The 19,309-nt window shown below is 39.3% G+C and overlaps 1 protein-coding gene across 4 annotated transcripts in view; it reads right to left on the bottom strand.

The window, feature by feature from the left end:
* LOC135104935 (pentatricopeptide repeat-containing protein 1, mitochondrial-like) overlaps positions 1-19,309 on the bottom strand; it is a 125,067-nt gene that overhangs the window by 55,230 nt on the left and 50,528 nt on the right. For all 4 annotated transcript variants that reach the window (XM_064012723.1, XM_064012724.1, XM_064012725.1 and 1 more), the window contains one exon: positions 17,007-17,181. In XM_064012723.1, coding sequence (XP_063868793.1) covers positions 17,007-17,181 — 175 coding nt within the window. The remainder of the gene's footprint in view (positions 1-17,006; positions 17,182-19,309) is intronic.

Genomic DNA, 19,309 nt, shown 5'->3' with positions numbered 1-19,309 from the left:
GCAACTGTAGTACAGATGCCTAGTCCTGTAAGCCTATGCTTATAGGTGTGGAGTTGAAGCAGTAGTACAGTTAACACAAATATTGTTACTACTAGTAAAATCTCTCTCTCTCTCTCTCTCTCTCTCTCTCTCTCTCTCTCTCTCTCTCTCTCTCTCTCTCTCTCTCTCTCTTCCTTGCCTTCCTCTCCTTCCCCCTTCCCTACCCTCCTCTCCCTTCCCTCCTTCCCTGTCCTCTTCTCCCTTCTCTCCTTTCCTTCCCCTTCCCTACTCTCCTCTTCCTTCCCTCCCCCTTCCCTGCCCTTCTCTTCCCTCCCTCCATCCCCCCCCCCTCTCTCTCTCTCTCTCTCTGAAACATAAGGTAGAGGGGAGGTGACAGGGAGGGAGGTTTGACACAAGACGAAAGAGGAATGGAGAGGAAAGGAAAAAGAGGAGGAGGGGACATAACCAGGGAAGGAGAGCACATGGGGCAAGGAAGTGGAGAAAGGGTGAAGGAAGAGGATGGGAGGATGGGGAGAAAGTAGAAAGAATAAATATAGGCAGCAAAGGTGAGGAATGGGTGAAGAATTAGAAGGAGAGAGGAAGTACTGAGAAATAAGTATTCTCTTTTCTTGTCCTCCACTTCTTTTAATTTTTCCTCCATCCATTTCCTTCCCATTTATGTTCATTCCATCCATTTTCATTCTCAATCAGTCTCATTCAACTTAGCAATCCTCAGGATTGTTCTCTCTATCTCTCTCTCTCACATACACACACACACACACACACACGCGCGCGCACATGGACACACACCGCCCAGCTGATCAGATGCATCCACAACTCCCAAGGATCTACCAAGGTTTGATTGTGCACAGGGGGCCCCAACTTTTAGTCCTGTCTCCATAATAGGATCTTGTGTGACGTGTGGGTGTAGGGGAAGAGGAAGTGTTACTAGAGGAGTGGCTGAAAGGGAGAAATGAGAGTGATACAATGTAAACACTGGCAGTTGGTGATATCAACAGGGAAGATGACGGCCAGCACAAACCCAAATATTTTTGAAGGCTTCAAGGAAGAGGATCTCATTGTAGCTCACACAAATCAAAGAATGTGGAAAATTGAAGAAGAAAATGTGAAAATACCAAAAAAAGGTAAAGAAAACTTTGCAAGAGAGAGAGAGAGGTTAGGATTGAAGAAATGAAGGAGTTAGTGACAGAGGAAGTCAAAAGTTGAAAAGAAAGAGAACAACAAAAGGTGGACATGGAGGAGATAATAAGGCAACAACAACAGGAACACAATAAGGATATGGAAAAGCAAGTGATTAAAATAATAAAGGAAAAAAGTAATCTTGTGAGAGACATGGTACAGAGGAAAATGTGTGTGGTGGTATTTGGGGTCAAGGAGAAGAATCTACCCATGAAAATAGCTAGAGAGAAAAAGAAGTGAAAAGGGCTAAGGAAACTATAGCAGAAGTGGTGAAGGAAGGAGAGGGGATAATTGAACAAACTGAAGAAGTTAGCAGGATTGGAAAGTATGAAGAAAATAGAACAAGACCAATGAAAATGAGATTCGTGTCACAAACAGCAGCAGAACATATCTTGCAAGAACAGAAAAAATGGCAAAAGTAGAAGGAATGAAGGAAATATGGATAAAATGAGACATAATGAAGAAGAGAGAAGTAAACTGAAAGAACTGAGAGTAGAGGCCCAGTCAAACAAATGGGAGAGAACACAGGAACAAGCAAGAAGATTCACCTGGAAAATTGTGGACATGAAAGTGAGGAAACAGTGGCACAAAGATGCCATGCAAGATCACCTAGCATAAGTTTAAAGATTATGTATATTAATGTTTGGTGTCAAACCTATTGGAACTTAGAGACTACTTCAAGAACAACAAACTAGATGTGGTGTGTTAAACAGGAACTAACCTATAAAATGAAATAAAGTTGGGATTTGCAAAGGAAGGATATACCACATGGAGGAGAGACTGAAAAGGAAAGGAAGGAGGAGAAGTAATGATATTGGTAAAAGAGGATATTGTTGTTCAGGAAGTCAAATATGATGATGGAATGGCAGAAACATTGAATGTTGTGATTAAGATCAAAGGAAGTGAAAAAAGGAAAATCACTGTGACATACATACCACCAAAATCTAATGAATGGGAGACCAATAAATTTAAAAATATGCAACTAAAAGCAAAAAAATAGTAAAGAGGAAATGATAAGAAAAAGTTACAAAGTGCTCTTAGTAGGCAATTTCAACACTCAAAGAATTAACTGGGAGGAGATGGAAGTGAAAGAAAATGTCAGATCATGGAGCAAAGAACTTATGCACACCATGACAGTAAATACAATGAGATAGTGGGTGAATAGACCTACAAGATGAAGAGGAGAAGAACTATCACAGTTGGAATTAGTGTTTATGAAAAAACCCAGAAAGTAGACCAAGTATACATTGTCTGAGTCCAATGAGAAGAAGTGATCATGTGATAATAGAAGTAGTACCACAGGAGGAAAAGTGTTGCACAGGAACGAACAATACAGAAATGGGAGACAGAACTATGCTAAGGTAAACTTTGCAGAGCTTAATGAATTTTATGGAAAAATCAACTGGAAAGAGGTATTTGAAAGTAAAGTAGTGGAAAAAAATATGAGATTTTTGAACAGGTATAGGGAGAGAGGGTGCAACAGTTTGTGCCAAGTTATAAAGTGAAAATTGAGAAACATGAATGGTATAATGCCAGGTGTGAAGCAAAAAAGAAAAAGGACAGGGCATGGAAGAAAAAGATGAGACAATTGAACAGAAATGATAGGGAATATGGAAAGGCAAGGAATTTTTTATTTTTTATTTATGTAGGAAGGACACTGGCCAAGGGCAACAAAAATCTAATAAAAAAAATGCCCACTGAAATGCCAGTCCCATAAGAGGGTCAAAGCAGTGGTCAAAAATTGATGAATAAGTGTCTTGAAACCTCCCTCTTGAAGGAATTCAAGTCATAGGAAGGTGGAAATACAGAAGCAGGCAGGGAGTTCCAGAGTTTACCAGAGAAAGGGATGAATGATTGAGAATACTGGTTAACTCTTGCGTTAGAGAGGTGGACAGAATAGGGGTGAGAGAAAGAAGAAAGTCTTGTGCAGCAAGGCCACGGAAGGAGGGTAGGCATGCAGTTAGCAAGATCAGAAGAGCAGTTAGCATGAAAATAGCGGTAGAAGACAGCTAGATATGCAACATTGCGGCAGTGAGAGAGAGGCTGAAGACAGTCAGTTAGAGGAGAGGAGTTGATGAGACGAAAAGCTTTTGATTCCACCCTGTCTAGAAGAGCAGTATGAGTGGGACCACCCCAGACATGTGAAGCATACTCCATACATGGACGGATAAGGCCCTTGTACAGAGTTAGCAGCTGGGGGGATGAGAAAAACTGGCGGAGACATCTCAGAACACCTAACTTCATAGAAGCTGTTTTAGCTAGAGGTGAGATGTGAAGTTTCCAGTTCAGATTATAAGTAAAGGACAGACTGAGGATGTTCAGAGTAGAAGAGGGGAACAGTTGAGTGTCACTGAAGAAGAGAGGATAGTTGTCTGGAAGGTTGTGTCGAGTTGATAGATGGAGGAATTGAGTTTTGGAGGCATTGAACAATACCAAGTTTGCTCTTCCCCAATCAGAAATTTTAGAAAGATCAGAAGTCAGGCGTTCTGTGGCTTCCCTGCGTGATATGTTTACCTCCTGAAGGGTTGGACGTCTATGAAAAGACGTGGAAAAGTGCAGGGTGTATCATCAGCGTAGGAGTGAATAGGACAAGAAGTTTGGTTTAGAAGATCATTAATGAATAATAAGAAGAGAGTGGGTGACAGGACAGAACCCTGAGGAACACCACTGTTAATAGATTTAGGAGAAGAACAGTGACCGTTTACCACAGCAGCAATAGAAGATATATATATATATATATATATATATATATATATATATATATATATATATATATATATATATATATATATATATATATATATATATATATATATATATATATATATATATATATATATATATATATATATATATATATATATATATATATATATATATATATATATTATAAAGATTAATTTGCTTTTGAAAGGCATTTCTCAACACTACCTAATCAGTGTTAGATCAGCTTATGTAAATTAAGGATCAATAATCACAGGTTACCTACTGTAACAGGTAGGTATAGAAGAATTATAAGAGAATAGAGGTACTGTAATAAATGTAGTAATAATATATTAAGGGATGAATATCATGTAAAATTTGAATGTAAAAATGAAGACATTATGGCTCTAAGGTGTCAATACATAATGTTGTATTATATAAATTATCTAAATAGATATACTGTAAGTTTGTACAGCTGATGCAAAATACTAATTAAAAAGTGCAATATCAGTTGTCATTATTTTTTAAGTCTATATTGAATCTATTTCAGTAATGTAAAAATATTTTATATTTCATTCACCAAAGGAGTTGTGGTCCATACTTTGGAAAAAGTCTGAGCCTAATAAATTGTCTTTTCCAACTCAAATATTCTGTTCTTCTCAGCCTCCTCCCTCTCATACATTCTCGTCTCCTTCTCCATCTCATACATCCCCACCTTCTCCTTGGCCTCAAGTCTCCTGGCTTCCCTAGCCTCCTCAGCCTCCAACCTCCTTGCCTTAGCTTCAGCTTCCAACTCAAGCCTCCTCATTTCCAACTTAAACCTCAACTCTTCAGACATTCCTTCTGTCTGAATGATTCTGCCAATACTGTGAGTGGGACTAATAGGTCAAGTCTGGACACTATTTGTGGGGCTGTGTGTCAGATATCAAACTGGTCCAAATTTACACTGTCACTTCCTGTAGACACAGGTGACTCAGGTTGTGAGTCACCCCAGTTACCAGTCTTTCCTTCCATGGTCTAGGCTGGATACAACTTCATACAGAATACAATTAAAATAACACTAAACTGTCTCTCCCATGTGACTGCGAGAACTTCGAACATTCCTGGCAAGGTCGCTAATTCTGTTACAACCAGACTCAACCCCTCTTACAGCTGCTACTAATTTGGGTCAGCTTTCCCTAAGCTATCACCCTTGTGGAGCAAATGATTACACAAATCTGGTCAATTCACCAGTCACAAACAGCTACAGCCTCATCCACAGCATCACTATATTTCTGAATTAGGTCATCAAAGTTGTTAGAACCACATATCCAGTCCCTCTTACAGCTACCACTCAGTCAGGTCAGCTTCCCTATTAACAGTAGTGTTCTTCAGGATTCTATCATGTTACCCATTTTCTTCCTATTATCCATCAATGATCTTCTAAGCCAAACTTTTTGTCCTATCCACTCCTAGACTGATGATACCATCCTGCCCCTTTTCACATCTTTTCGTAGACATCCAACCTTTCGGGAAGTAAGCAGCTCACGCAGGGAAGCCACAGAACCCCTGACTTCTGATCTCTCTAAAATTTCTGATTGGGGCATAGCAAACTTAATAATGTTCAATGTCTCAAAAACTCAATTCCTCCATCTATCAACTCAACATAACCTTCCAGACAACTATCTCCTCTTCTTCAATGACACTCAACTGTCCCACTCTTCTACACTGAAAATCCTCGGTCTATCCTTTACTTATAATCTAAACTGGAAACTTTACATCTCATCTCTAGCTAAAACAGCTTGTATGAAGCTAGGCATTCTGTATCATCTCTACCAGTTTTTCTCAACTTCCAACTGCTAACTCTGTACAGGGGCCTTGTCTGTCTATGTATGGAGTTTGCTTCACATGTATGGGGGGAGGGTTCCACTCATACCACTATTTTAGACAGGGTGGAACTGAAAGCTTCTTGTTTTATTAATTCCTCTCCTCTAACCAACTGTCTTGAGCCTTTCTTTCATCGCTTTAATACTACTGCATCTCTTGTTATCTTCTGTCTGTAATTTCATTGTAAAATTTACTTACTTATTTAACAGGAGGAGGCAGTAGACACCTGCCAAAACGATAATTACTTCCAGTGAGGTCTAAAGCACTGTTCAGGGGGTGCTGTGAACTTATCATTAGCTGTGACCTCACTGAACGTTTCCCTTTGTGTCTCACAACACAAGGGGGCAGTCACAGCCTGCCCTCTAAAGACAACTCTCTTCCTCCACACAAAACTACAAGCACCTAATAACACACACCCTTCACTCAAAAATTTCAAAATTATCATGGCGACTCCTACACCAGCCTCGGAGTCTCCATCTGGGGAGGGGACCATAAATGTCCCCAGGTTGGACTGCCCTTCTGTCAATGACCCTAAGTGCCTTGACACTCCCCTCAACTTTTTCTACATTAACTTCTGCAACATTCACAGTCTATGATCTAATTTTCAATCTGTAGAACACCACCTCTCCTCTTCTAAACCTCATCTTCTTTTCCTCACTGAAACTCACGTGTCTGAGGCAACTGACAGTAGCCCCTTTTCTGTTCCCTCCTACTTTCTCTATTCTCATTTTCGGTCCAAAGCTGGATGTTGTGTTTATGTGTGCAATGACTTAACCTGCTCTCGTGCCCACGCTCTTGAATCTTTCGAGTTTTCCACCATCTGGTTATGACTACAGAGTCACTCTCAAACTAAATTTATCTGTGCTGTATACCTCTCACCTAACTCCTCTGACTATAAGAAATTATTTAACTACTTAACTTCCAAAGTGGAGCACATTCCGACCCTCTTGCCTTTTGCAGAGACCTCCATTCTTGCAGACTTCACTGTTCACCACCAGCTTTGGCTTTCCTCCACTATCTATTGGTGCAACACCCTAATCGTGTTCCAGACCGTCTTGGAGATACGCCCAACATTCTTGACCTTTCTTGACCATGACCAACATTCTTGACCTGCTTATGCTGTCACCCTTTCTTCTCCATTGGGCTCCTCCGATCACAATCTCATATCTGTATCTTGTCCTATCACTCCAATCCCTCCTCAGGATCCCCCTAAGCAAAGGTGCCTCCGGCATTTTGCCTCTGCTAGTTGGGGGGACCTGAGGAGGTATTTTGCTGATTTTCCTTGGAATGACTACTGCTTCCATGTCAGAGACCCGTCTTTGTGTGCTGAGCGCATAACAGAGGTGATAGTGTCTGGCATGGAGGCATACATTCCTCACTCTTTTTTTCTCAACCTAAACCTTCCAAACCTTGGTTTAACACAGCTTGTTCTCGTAATATACATGATAGAGAGCTGGCCCACAAAAGGTACTTAAGCCTTCCATCGCCAGAATCTCATGCACTTTATATTTCTGCCCGGAACCATACCAAGTCTGTTCTCCAACTAGCCAAAAACTCATTAACAGAAAGTGTCAAAACCTTTCAACTAACTCCCCTCGTGACTTCTGGCATATAGCCAAAAATATCTCCAATAACTTTGCTTCTTCTTCTTTCCCTCCTTTATTTCAACCAGATGGGACCACTGCTATCACATCTATGTCTAAAGCTGAACTCTTCGCTCAAACCTTTGCTAAAAACTCTACCTTGGACGATTCTAGGCTTGTTCCTCCCTCTCCTCCACCCTCTGACTACTGCAAGCTACCTACTAAAATTCTTCGTAATGATGTTTTCCATGCCCTCGCTGGCCTAAACCCTCGGAAGGCTTATGGACCTGATGGGGTCCCTCCTATTGTTCTCCAAAACTATGCCTCCGTGCTTGCACCTTTCCTAGTCAAACTCTTTCAGTTCTGTCTGTCAACATCTACCTTTCTTTCTTGCTGGAAGTTTGCCTACATTCAACCTGTTCCTAAAACGGGTGACTGTTCTAATCCCTCAAACTACCATCCTATTGCTTTAATTTTTGTCCTATCTAAAGTTTTTTAATCTATCCTCAACAGGAAGATTCTTAAACATCTATCACTTCACAACCTTCTATCTGATCACCAGTATGGGTTCCGTCAAGGCCGCTCTACTGGTGATCTTCTGATTTTCCTTACTGAGTCTTGGTCATCCTCTTTTAGAGATTTTGGTGAAACTTTTGCTGTTGCCTTGGACATATCAAAAGCTTTTGATGGAGTCTGGCACAAAGCTTTGATTCCCAAACTACCTTCTTACGGCTTCTATCCTTCTCTCTGTAACTTCATCTCAAGTTTCCTTTCTGACCATTCTATTGCTGCTGTGGTAGACGGTCACTGTTCTTCTCCTAAATCTCTTCACAGTGGTGTTCCTCAGGGTTCTGTCCTGTCACCCACTCTCTTCTTATTATTCATTAATGATCTTCTAAACCAAACTTCTTGTCCTATCCACTCCTACGCTGATGATACCACCCTGCACTTTTCCACGTCTTTTCATAGACGTCCAACCCTTCAGTAGGTAAACATTTCACACAGGGAAGCCACAGAATGCTTGACTTCTGATGTTTCTAAAATTTCTGATTGGGGCAGAGCAAACTTAGTATTGTTCAATGCCTCAAAAACTCAATTCCTTCATCCATCAACTTGACACAACCTTCCAAACAACTATCCCCTCTTCTTCAGTGACACTCAACTGTCCCCCTCTTCTACACTGAACATCCTTGGTCTGTCTTATACTTATAATCTGAACTGGAAACTTCACATCTCATTTCTAGCTAAAACAGCTTCTATGAAGTTAGGCATTCTGAGATGTCTCGGCCAGTTTTTCTCACCACCCCCAGCTGCTAACTCTGTACGAGGACCTTATCCGTCCATGTATAGAGTATGCTTCACATGTCTGGGGGGTTCCACTCATACTTTTCTTCTAGACAGGGTGGAATCAAAAGCTTTTCGTCTCATCAACTCCTCTCCTCTAACTGACTGTCTTCAGCCTCTCTCTCACTGCCGCAATGTTGCATCTCTAGCTGTCTTCTACCGCTATTTTCATGCTAACCACTCTTCTGATCTTGCTAACTGCATGCCTCCCCTCCTCCTGTGGCCTCGCTGCACAAAACTTTCTTCTTTCTCTCACCCCTATTCTGTCCACCTCTCTAACCCAAGAGTTAACCAGTATTCTCAATCATTCATCCCTTTCTCTGGTAAACTCTGGAATTCCCTTCCTGCTTCTGTATTTCCACCTTCCTATGACTTGAATTCCTTCAAGAGGGAGGTTTCAAGACACTTATCCATCAATTTTTGACTACTGCTTTGACCCTTTTATGGGACTTGCATTTCAGTGAGCATATTTTTTTATTGGATTTTTGCTGCCCTTGGCCGCTGTCCTTCCTACATTAAAAAAAAAAAAAAAAAAAAAAAAAAAAAAAAAAAAAGAGGCTTAAGATCATTACGAAATATTTTTACTTTGTTTTAACTTTACTTCCATTTTCAAAGTGGAACTCCACTTGACTAAATTCCATGTGAATTTAAATGCTGCATATGAAAATGTTTTCTTGATTCCTTGTGAAACATGATAATTAAATGTCTCTCTTTCCCTTGTAATTTATTTTGAGTTAGTTTCAAGTAAAAAAAAAAAATATATATATATATATATATATATATATATATATATATATATATATATATATATATATATATATATATATATATATATATATATATATATATATAATCATGCCTAGTTGCAATAAGATTTCAAGTAGATTCCAGTGGTTGTTGTAACAAAACTCTTGAATGAAAATCAACATAAAACATCCTATAACTCCACCAATTCCAATCTTGCCACTCATATCTTCATCTAACATCCACTCCTTTCTAATTTTCCTGATACAGGTTGCCCATCATTAATCCAGCTTCATTTGGGCCTATAGGATACTAGACCAGTGATTTTCCTGGAATACATAGAGGTTAGGTTAGAATACACTTAATCCAGCACTTAACTACCTCTAAAATACCCCATAAATCAGTAGAAGTTGATTAACAGGCAGGGCTGTACCAATACCACTTTTTCCACCAATACTGATACTGACACTTAATTTCCAGCCAATACCAATCATATTGGTACAGCCAATATTGTCAGCAAAGGAACTGAGCATTTTTTTTATTTATTTTTTTTTATAAACTGTCAAAGAGCTAATGCTGCATAATTAACACAAGCTTTGGATAGACACACTGCTGTAAAGTTTTTCCAGAAGTTTAACCTTATCTTTTATGGACTATGTACAATGTTTGCACTTTACACAATGAGAAGCATTTCCTTTACTCACTGGCACCATGGCTGGAGTTAAAACTCAGCAGGTTAAAAATAAATTAAGAAAAACAAACTTCAGTGGTTTCCCTGCATTTGGAAGTGATGCCAAATGTTTATGCAAAAAGTAGCTTCTTTTGACCTGTTTCACTTTCTAACACTTCTTAGATCATCCACTCTTTGCTTTTGTTATTCTTGTACTGCTTCTGTTTCACTATTATACTGCTTTCTCAGTCCTTTTTTCCCAAACTCTGTGTTAAAAATTTTTTTATACATTTTATCACCTTTCCAACAAACAGTAGCAGCAGCAGGTTAGTGCAGTGACCCAAGAAATTTAAAATTACACTGGCCAAAATTAGTGCCAGATTAGTGATGGAACCAGATTAGTGATGGCTAACCTGTATACTCATTAACAACATTCCAAAATTTTCTTATCTCCTACTTTTCCTTCTCACTTCTTGCATTTACAGGTGCATATACTGAGATCCACACATACATAACAATTCTTACTTTTTTTCCCACTACCCATACTAACCTAGATCCTTGCCACCCATGTGCCTTTATTCCCTTCCAAACTATAGGAGATGCAATGAGTGCACATCCTTCTTTTCCTCTTCCCTTGCTTCTCTCATCCACATCACAACACACCTATTTCCACTCCTTCATCCCACTCATTACCATTCATACAGTCGAACATTACAGACCATTTTGTGTGTGTTTCTTGCATTCATGCTACCTTCCCTTTTTGACACTTTATTCTTATCCACATTCATTTCATTTGCACTATTTTATTGAAATCCCTCTAATTTGAGCCACTGCAAGCTGGCAGGGCTAGCACAATGGAGGGGAACAAGCTACTAGAATGCTTGTTAAAAAAAAGGGCTGTTCAATAATTAACATTTTGCAGATCCAATTATCTTAATAAATAAAATCAATAAAACAAGAAATCTAAAAACATGTTAAAATAAAATTAAAGAAATAAGAATCCACAGCTGGTAGTTACAGCAGGCCTCTCCACAATTTGTCCACTCTGCTGGCTGTAATAACATGTTGCATGTGAACGTGAAGCTAGAAAAGTGCCTGTTGCCAGCCTTTTCACAACACGCTATAACTCCTTGCAGTGGCAACACTCACTGATTAAACTTCAATGATTACAATAATGTCACTACAAAAAGCATTATATTATCATATTATGTTAGTTTCATTTAAATCAAATAAATAATATAAAAAGATAAATATTTGTATGGTTTCTCATCTCAGGGCAAAGACCTTCACTTCATAACAGTAAGACTATGATTAAAATACTTTTAACTCTACATTGCTACTGTGTCATTTGCAGTTGTAGTGATCATCTCTCAATCAGTTTGTATCACTGAGAACAAATATTACAAACAAGAGCAACAATCACACATAATTCCCTCACAGACTTTTCTCAGATCTTACTGATGAACAGCCTATGTCTCACAAAGTAATGTTGACATACTTCTGACAGCTCTCTGTCCTGATTCACATGTGTACTTATTTCAATGAATAGATTGATGGATAGATAACATTTATGTATGCATGGTGTTAGCACAAAGTTTAATAAGACATTTCCATAGACTCATATCTTCATGTCAGTGTAGAGAAAAGCAAACATTCATAAAATTAATTATAATCATACATTAATTGTAGCATATTATATTATATTATTTTTATTGTATTGAGAGAAAATAACTCAAACGATGCAAACACACATTCACAATGAAATATATCACTGGAATCACAAGTGAACCAGTGAATGCTTCTTGGCCCATATGTATAATAAAGTTATGAACTTGTCATAATTATTGTCATAACATAAAATCAATCATGATTTTTGTTAGCTGATATTCATAGCTATGACAACCATAACTATTTCTATCATATGAAACACAGCATTGCCAAATCTAAGATGAACCCTGCTACATTTACTTTCTAACATTTGTTAAATGACAAAATAATGTTTAATAAATGGATGTTTTCAGCTCTTATAATTATTAAAGAGATATTCATACCATGAAAGCGATCAAAATAGAAAAGAAAGAGAAATTGTAAATAATATCCCATTGAAATCGTGTGGAGCTGAACTCAGTGTTGTAAACAAATATTGCTGAGCTGCTCATGCCTCACAGCCACCAGCCCAAAACACAGCATGAATGGTATTCCTCTCTCCCTTCCAACCTCCACTCTAAAAAACAAAAAGGAAAAGGAAGGGCAATTGGATGGAGGATGAGTCTTTAATGCTACTGTCTATGTATAAAGACAATGCCAGCCATGGGAAATTTTATAAACCTCCTAAATATATCACCATTTGACAGGGCATTGAGGGTTTCAGTAATCACACTTCAGATGGTGAACTGGGACAATCCTAAGTCATCACTTGAGCATAGCTGCATTTTGCCAGTTGCAAGAAAACACAATGTTATTACTTTAATTTCTGCAGCTAGCATATGGTTCCTCTTTGTTTCACCCAGCAGAATTGGTCTCACAAGATCAGTGACAAACAAAATTCCCTTGCAGTCTAGGCAGTATCTCTTAACCAGTTCCTTGTCACTTAGTTCCTGGAGAACATTCCTCCTGATACGAAAATTCCTTAGCTGACATTGTTGGAAGTGCAGCATGGCGTCCATATTATTTTTATCATAAGGGCTGCTATGACAGGGTCAGAGGTGTTTTGGCCCTTTGACAACAATAATGACTAGTTCTTCCTATTTATGACATTTTTAAACGATTTATGACCAGATTCTGCCATCTTACCTCCTTATGATAGATTCATAAGCCTATGACCTCTTTATTATGTCACGTCCCAGACTACTACTACACCTCATTCCACACTCACCTCCTCATTCCTGTTCTCGTGCTACATAGCTCGTCTCATCTGTCTGACCATCACTACCAAAGCCTCGGTAATCCTTGAATGGAAGGTAAGCTTCCATTCGACATTTTGAGACATGTGGCAGAGCTGTTGATGAGCTCATGCAGGTGGCCAGGACAGCTGATGCATATGCCTTATTGATGGGTTTGCTAAAAAACAGAGGACATGGTGCCACCCAGAATGTTAGGTCTTCCTCTGGAGAAAGTTTTGGTAATGTGAGTGGTCAGCTGACCAAATTCATGCCACCGTCATATTCCTCTATGTTTTGCAATCATTGTAAAAACCCAGGTCACACCATCCAAAACTGTAGACATCGAAATTGTAAATTTTCTTATCAACCAGGCCCTCCGCATAAAAAGCCTGTAGCCACTGCAGAAGTTATAGAATTCTGCCACAAATTGTCCAAACCTTATACATTCCCAAGTCAAGTATCTCTTGTTGAAAGTACAAGCAAGTCTTATCCCATTACCATTTTACATGACACAGGTGCAGTACAATCCATACTTGTTGAAAGTGTCATCCCTAATACTGCATATGCCTTCACTGGAGAAAAGTCATTCTATCAGACTTGTTCTCACATCCTCCTTCTTACCCAATACCTAACATCCACCTCCAGTGCCCCATACTCACAGGTGAAGTTCAAGTTGCTATCAAATCAGATAAGTTGCCAGTTAAAGGTATCCATTTGTTATTAGGTAATGACCTGGGCTAGAAGTTTAATTGTGCCCAACATCAAGGTTGTTGAGAAATCCGCTAGAGGATGACCCCACTTAGAACCTTCAGACAACAACCACTCCCTTGTTCCTAGCTCACTGTGCCATCACCAGATCCCACAAAACTAAACCTAATCCTTCCTCACCAGTCCCTCCCTCTGAAGATTTGTACAATAACCTCATAACTAAAAAGAATTTAATTAAGGCACGACAAGATCCTACTATGAGCAAATTAAGACATGTTGCAAGTGAAGAAAATTACTTAACTAAACTGCCTTGTTTTTACTTCCATGAAGATATACTTACAAGAGCTTATAGACCCCCGGAGCTAAAGCACTCAGATTCATGGTCAGAAGTCCATCAAGTTGTCATCTCTTTATCAGTACAACCAGCATTGTTAGAACTAGCCCATGATGGATTGTCAGGACATCTAGGTACCCAAAACATACAAAAAAAAAAAAAATTCTCCAACATTTCTTCTGGCCTGAACTCAAAAAGGATGTGATCAGTTTCATGAAATCATGTTATGTATGTCAAGTTGTGGGCAAACCAAACGAATGTAAACCACCAGCCCCTCTCAAACCCATTCCTGTACTCACTGAGCCATTTGAAAAGATAATTGTTGACTGTGTAGGACCTTTACCTAAGACCAAAAAGGGTAACCAATATATGCTCACCATCCTAGATTTGGCCACCCATTAACCTGAAGCCTATCCTTTGAAGAACATTGCCACTTAAAGTATTGTAAAATACCTCATATCTTTTCACTTCATTTGGTATTCCTAAAGAAATTTAATCAGACCGAGATAGCAATTTCACTAGTAATTTTTTCCACCAAATTGTCGATGAACTGAATATCAACAAGTAACCTTGTCAGCTTACCACCCCCAATCCCAAGGCTGTCTCGAGCAATTCCATCAAACATTCAAATCAATGCTAAAGAAATATTGCTTTGAAAATCACAAAGAATGGGATGAAAGAGTTCATTTCCTTCTTTTTGCTTCAAGAGAATGTCCCCAAGAATCATTAGGCTTCTCCCCTTTTGAACTTATTTGGTAAGCAAATCAGGGGATCTCTTAAACTCCTTAAGGATCAATGGTTCAAACAGTCTGCCCCCCCAACTTTCCCAGTTTCTAAATATATCACTGACTTAAAGTCCAGTATTGCTGAAGTCAGAATCCTTGCCAAATCTAATTTATTGAAATCCCAACAAAAGATGGAGAAAACCTATAACTACCAAACAACTGTAAGATATTTCTCCTCTGGTGATCATGTTCTCCTCTTTCTTCCCACTCCTGGTAATCCTCTTAAAAACAAATTCACTGAGCCATACGTTGTTGCTAAGAAATGAATTCCTTTGAACTATGTTGTGCACACTCCAGATTGCCGTAAAGACTCTCAACTGGTTCACATTAATCTCATGAAACCTTATGTCTCCAGAGAACCAGAAGAAGACATCACTGAGCCTATACCTGTTACTAATATATCACAAATCAGAAAGGAGCCAGGTATTAGGTCATCTGAAGATCTCCCTGAACAAGACCTTGACATTCCTCTGCCTCAAGGGACACCCTCTAACAGTCACATCTTGTCCATCCTAAGTGATAATTTTCTTGACATAACTTCCTCTCCCTAGGCTTCACCCTGTCTTTCTAACTCCCAAACCCAATGGAAGCAGCAGATTTTGCACAGATTAGGAAAGTTAATCAAGTCACCATTCCTGATTCCAGTCCGCTTCCCTTAATAGAGGATTCAATCGAGAGTACAGGCCATTCAAAATTCATTTCCACCTTTGACCTGTTGAAAAGATACTACAAAATATGATTGACCAAACAAGCCAAGTCCATCTCAACCTTCATCATGCCATTTGGGCTTTACCAATATCGGGTGATGACTTTTGGTATGTCTAATGCACCTGCCAGCTTCCAGAGGACCATTAATTACATCACTCAGGACCTAGAAGGAACCTCGGCATATCTCAACAATTTGGTGGTGGTGTTGGACAGTTGGGAAGGGCATCTGGTGCGAATGCAGAGACTGATGAGCAACCTGCAAGAGGTCAGATTGACCATTAACCTTGCAAAGTTCCCCTCTGGAAAATCTTCTGTTGTTTACCTGGATCATGTGGTGGGCCAAGGTGTCACCCGTCCCAAGGAGCCCAACATGAAAGCTATCCTGGCCTTCCCTACTCCTGCCCCCAGGAAACCTCTGATGAGATTCCTGGGAATGGCTGACTTCTACAGATGCTTCTGCAAGAACTTCTCTAACCTGAGTTCATCCAAGCTGTTCATTTGGACTCTGGCTTGTGAACAAGCCTTTCAAACATCTCAAGACCTTCCTAGCCTCAAGACCAGTCGTTCAGACACCTGACCACTCTCATCCTTTCCATCTCCAGATCAACACTAGTGGAGTGGGAATTGGTGCAGTCCTCCTCCAAGCTGACCCAAAAAGCGATGTCCTCTACCCAGTTACCTATCACTCAACCAAGCCGAAAAGTCACCAACTGAGCTATTTTACCAGTGAAAAAGAAGCCCTAGCACTGGTTCTGGCTCTCCAGCGGCTCAAATGCTATCTCTACCACAGCACTCAGCCCATCCTAGTCTTCACAGATCACAACCCTCTAGCCTTCCTCCACTCCATGAGGAATAAAAAATCAACAAATTCTCTGCTGGGTTCTCATGACCCAGCCTTACAACCTCCAAATCTGCCACATCAAAGGGATTAACCCTCACCAATACTCTCTCAAGAGTTCTTGCCTCACTCCAAGTGGACGTCCCCTTACCTCCTTCATAACACTACTACGGAGGATTTCTGGGGGGAGGTGTCACATCCCCACACCTCATTCGGCCCTCATCTGCCCCTCCTTGCTCCTGTTCTCATGCCATATAGCTCCTCTCATCTGAGTGACCACCACTACCGAAGCCTTAGTACTCCTCGACACGCCATGTCACCTCAGCCTTGTCCCTCGCTTCAACAATACACTATCTTGCCATAATGAAGAGGCTTGCTAGTTCTAATGATCAATGAAGCTCAAATAGACCAGGTCTCCTGAGAGGAATCAGACCAAATTTATTCCCCTTCAATAGTATGCTTTTCTATTTCCCCAACTATGATTTTGTCACCTCTGCAATGGCCTCAATGGCAAAAGAGAGGGGTAGAGAAGCTTCAGAAGATTATGGGAGTTTCTGTCCTGCAATGGACTCATAGAAGCTGATGATGATAATGATGATGACACAATGAAGAAATATAGCACAGTATATATGATATCACTATCACTCAAAAATCACACATACCTTTGATCATAGCATGACAGATAATCTGATTGAATTGGAAGTTCTTCTCCAGGAGATATGAACGTAAATGTGTAGCTCGCTGAAGACCATCAATGGTGGGCCATGGTGAGTGGGCACACGCAAGGAACAGCCCTGTGTATGCAACAGGTTCCACCTTGAGGCCACGCTTCTTCATCTGAATAACAAATACAAATGTTATAATGTGATCAGACCATGGATAAAATGCAACATAAGTGTAGCATAGGACAGTTACTGAGAATATATACACTCAACTGCTACTGGAGTGCACCATGACTGGGTTTGCCTGCCTATGTCTGGCTAGGAAGGGCATCTGTAACTAGATGACGACTTGAGCCAGTCTATCCTTCACTTAGGCTTCTCCTCTCTACAAGTTTTACTTTTATTCTCTGCAGCTCACTATTTTGAGTAATACATACTTGTTCATTTCATCACTGAACAGTAAAATGATGAATCATGAATGTATTGAAAAATTAGAGACAAAAATTTATTAGATAATGCAAGTCAAAGAAAGCCAGGTTATAAGTGTTTATACAGTACATTACCCTCCTGAGTTTCATGCTATCCAAGTTTCATAATCCTAGAGTTTCATGCTTAGTCCTAAATTCTTACCATCCAGAGTTTCACACATTACCATCCCAAAGTTCCATGCTGCTTTGATAAGTATAAGTTACATTTACCTTCCATTGGCATCACACGTATACATGAAGTAAACCCCACCTAAGTCTGAGCTGTATCTCTCTCTCTCTCTCTCTCTCTCTCTCTCTCTCTCTCTCTCTCTCTCTCTCTCTCTCTCTCTCTCTCTCTCTCTATATATATATATATACATATATATATATATATATATATATATATATATATATATATATATATATATATATATATATATATATATATATATATATATATATATATATATATATATATATATACGTATATATATGAAAGTAAGGACAATCCTGAAGATTGCTAAAAAAAATGAGACTGTAAATGAAAATGGAATTATACAAGTGAGAAGGTGAGAAAGAATAAAGCAAAAATGACATATAACAAATGAAGGGGAGGGAGAGAGAGGTATTAATCCCTTGTCCCTTATCTTTGACAGATAAGGGGGAGGGAAGGTGACAGGGAGGGAGGTTTGAAACAACACAAAAGAGGAAGGGAAAGGAAAGGAAAAAAGAAGGGAAATAACCAGAAGAGTACATAGGGCAAGGAAGTGGGAGAAGGGTGAAGGAAGAGGATGAAGAAATAGAGGAAGAGAGGAAGTATTGACAAATAAGTATTCTCTTTTCCTGTCCTCTACTCCTTTTCATTTTTCCTCCATCTGTCGCATTTATGCTCCTTCCATCCATTTTCATTCTCATTCAGTCTCATTCTATTTAGCAATCATCAGGATTGTGATAATGTTTTCTCTCTCTCTCTCTCTCTCTCTCTCTCTCTCTCTCTCTCTCTCTCTCTCTCTCTCTCTCTCTCTCTCTAAGACACACACACACACACACACACATAAAATGGAACCACTGAATTACAGACCAGTCTCACTCATGAGTATTGTAAGTAAACTCTGTGAAATAGTCATTAAAAACAGATGGGTGCAATATCTTGAACAAGAAAATATAATAACAGAAAAACAATTCAGTTTCAGGAAAGAGAGATCTTGCGTAACAAACTTACTGAGCTTTTATACAAGAGAAATAGATAAACTACAAGAGAGAGATGGTTGGGTTGATGCAGTCTATTTAGATCTGAAAAAAGCTTTTGATACAGTTCCACATAAAAGTCTCATATGGAAACTGGAACATTGAGGAGGGCTAAAAGGAAAAATACTTAAGTGGATGAAGGATTATCTCCAAGGTAGGGAAATGAGTACAGTAATCTGAGATAATAAATCAAGTTGGTGCAAAGTAACAAGCGGAGTACACAAGGGTCTGTGTTGGCACCTATAATGTTTCAGGTCTATACAAATGATATGACGGTGGGTTTAAATAGCTACATTAACATGTTTGCAGATGATGCAAAATTGATGAAAGTAATAAAGAACCTAGAGGATTGTGAGGAACTACAGAGGGATATTGATAGAATTTATGAATGGAGTAAACGATGGAAATTAGAATTTAATATAAAGAAGTGCCATGTAATGGAGATGGGAAGAAGTAAAAGGAGACCTTCATGGGAGTATAAGATGGGAGGAATCACAATACCAAAGAGCAAAGAAGAAAAAGACTTGGGAGTAATAATTCAAGACACACTATCACCAGAAAAACACATCAATGGAATATTTGGCTCTA

This window comes from Scylla paramamosain, chromosome 11 (assembly GCF_035594125.1).
Source record: "Scylla paramamosain isolate STU-SP2022 chromosome 11, ASM3559412v1, whole genome shotgun sequence".
Classification (NCBI taxonomy): Eukaryota; Metazoa; Arthropoda; class Malacostraca; order Decapoda; family Portunidae; genus Scylla; species Scylla paramamosain.
This window is presented reverse-complemented; position numbering and strand designations above follow the sequence as displayed.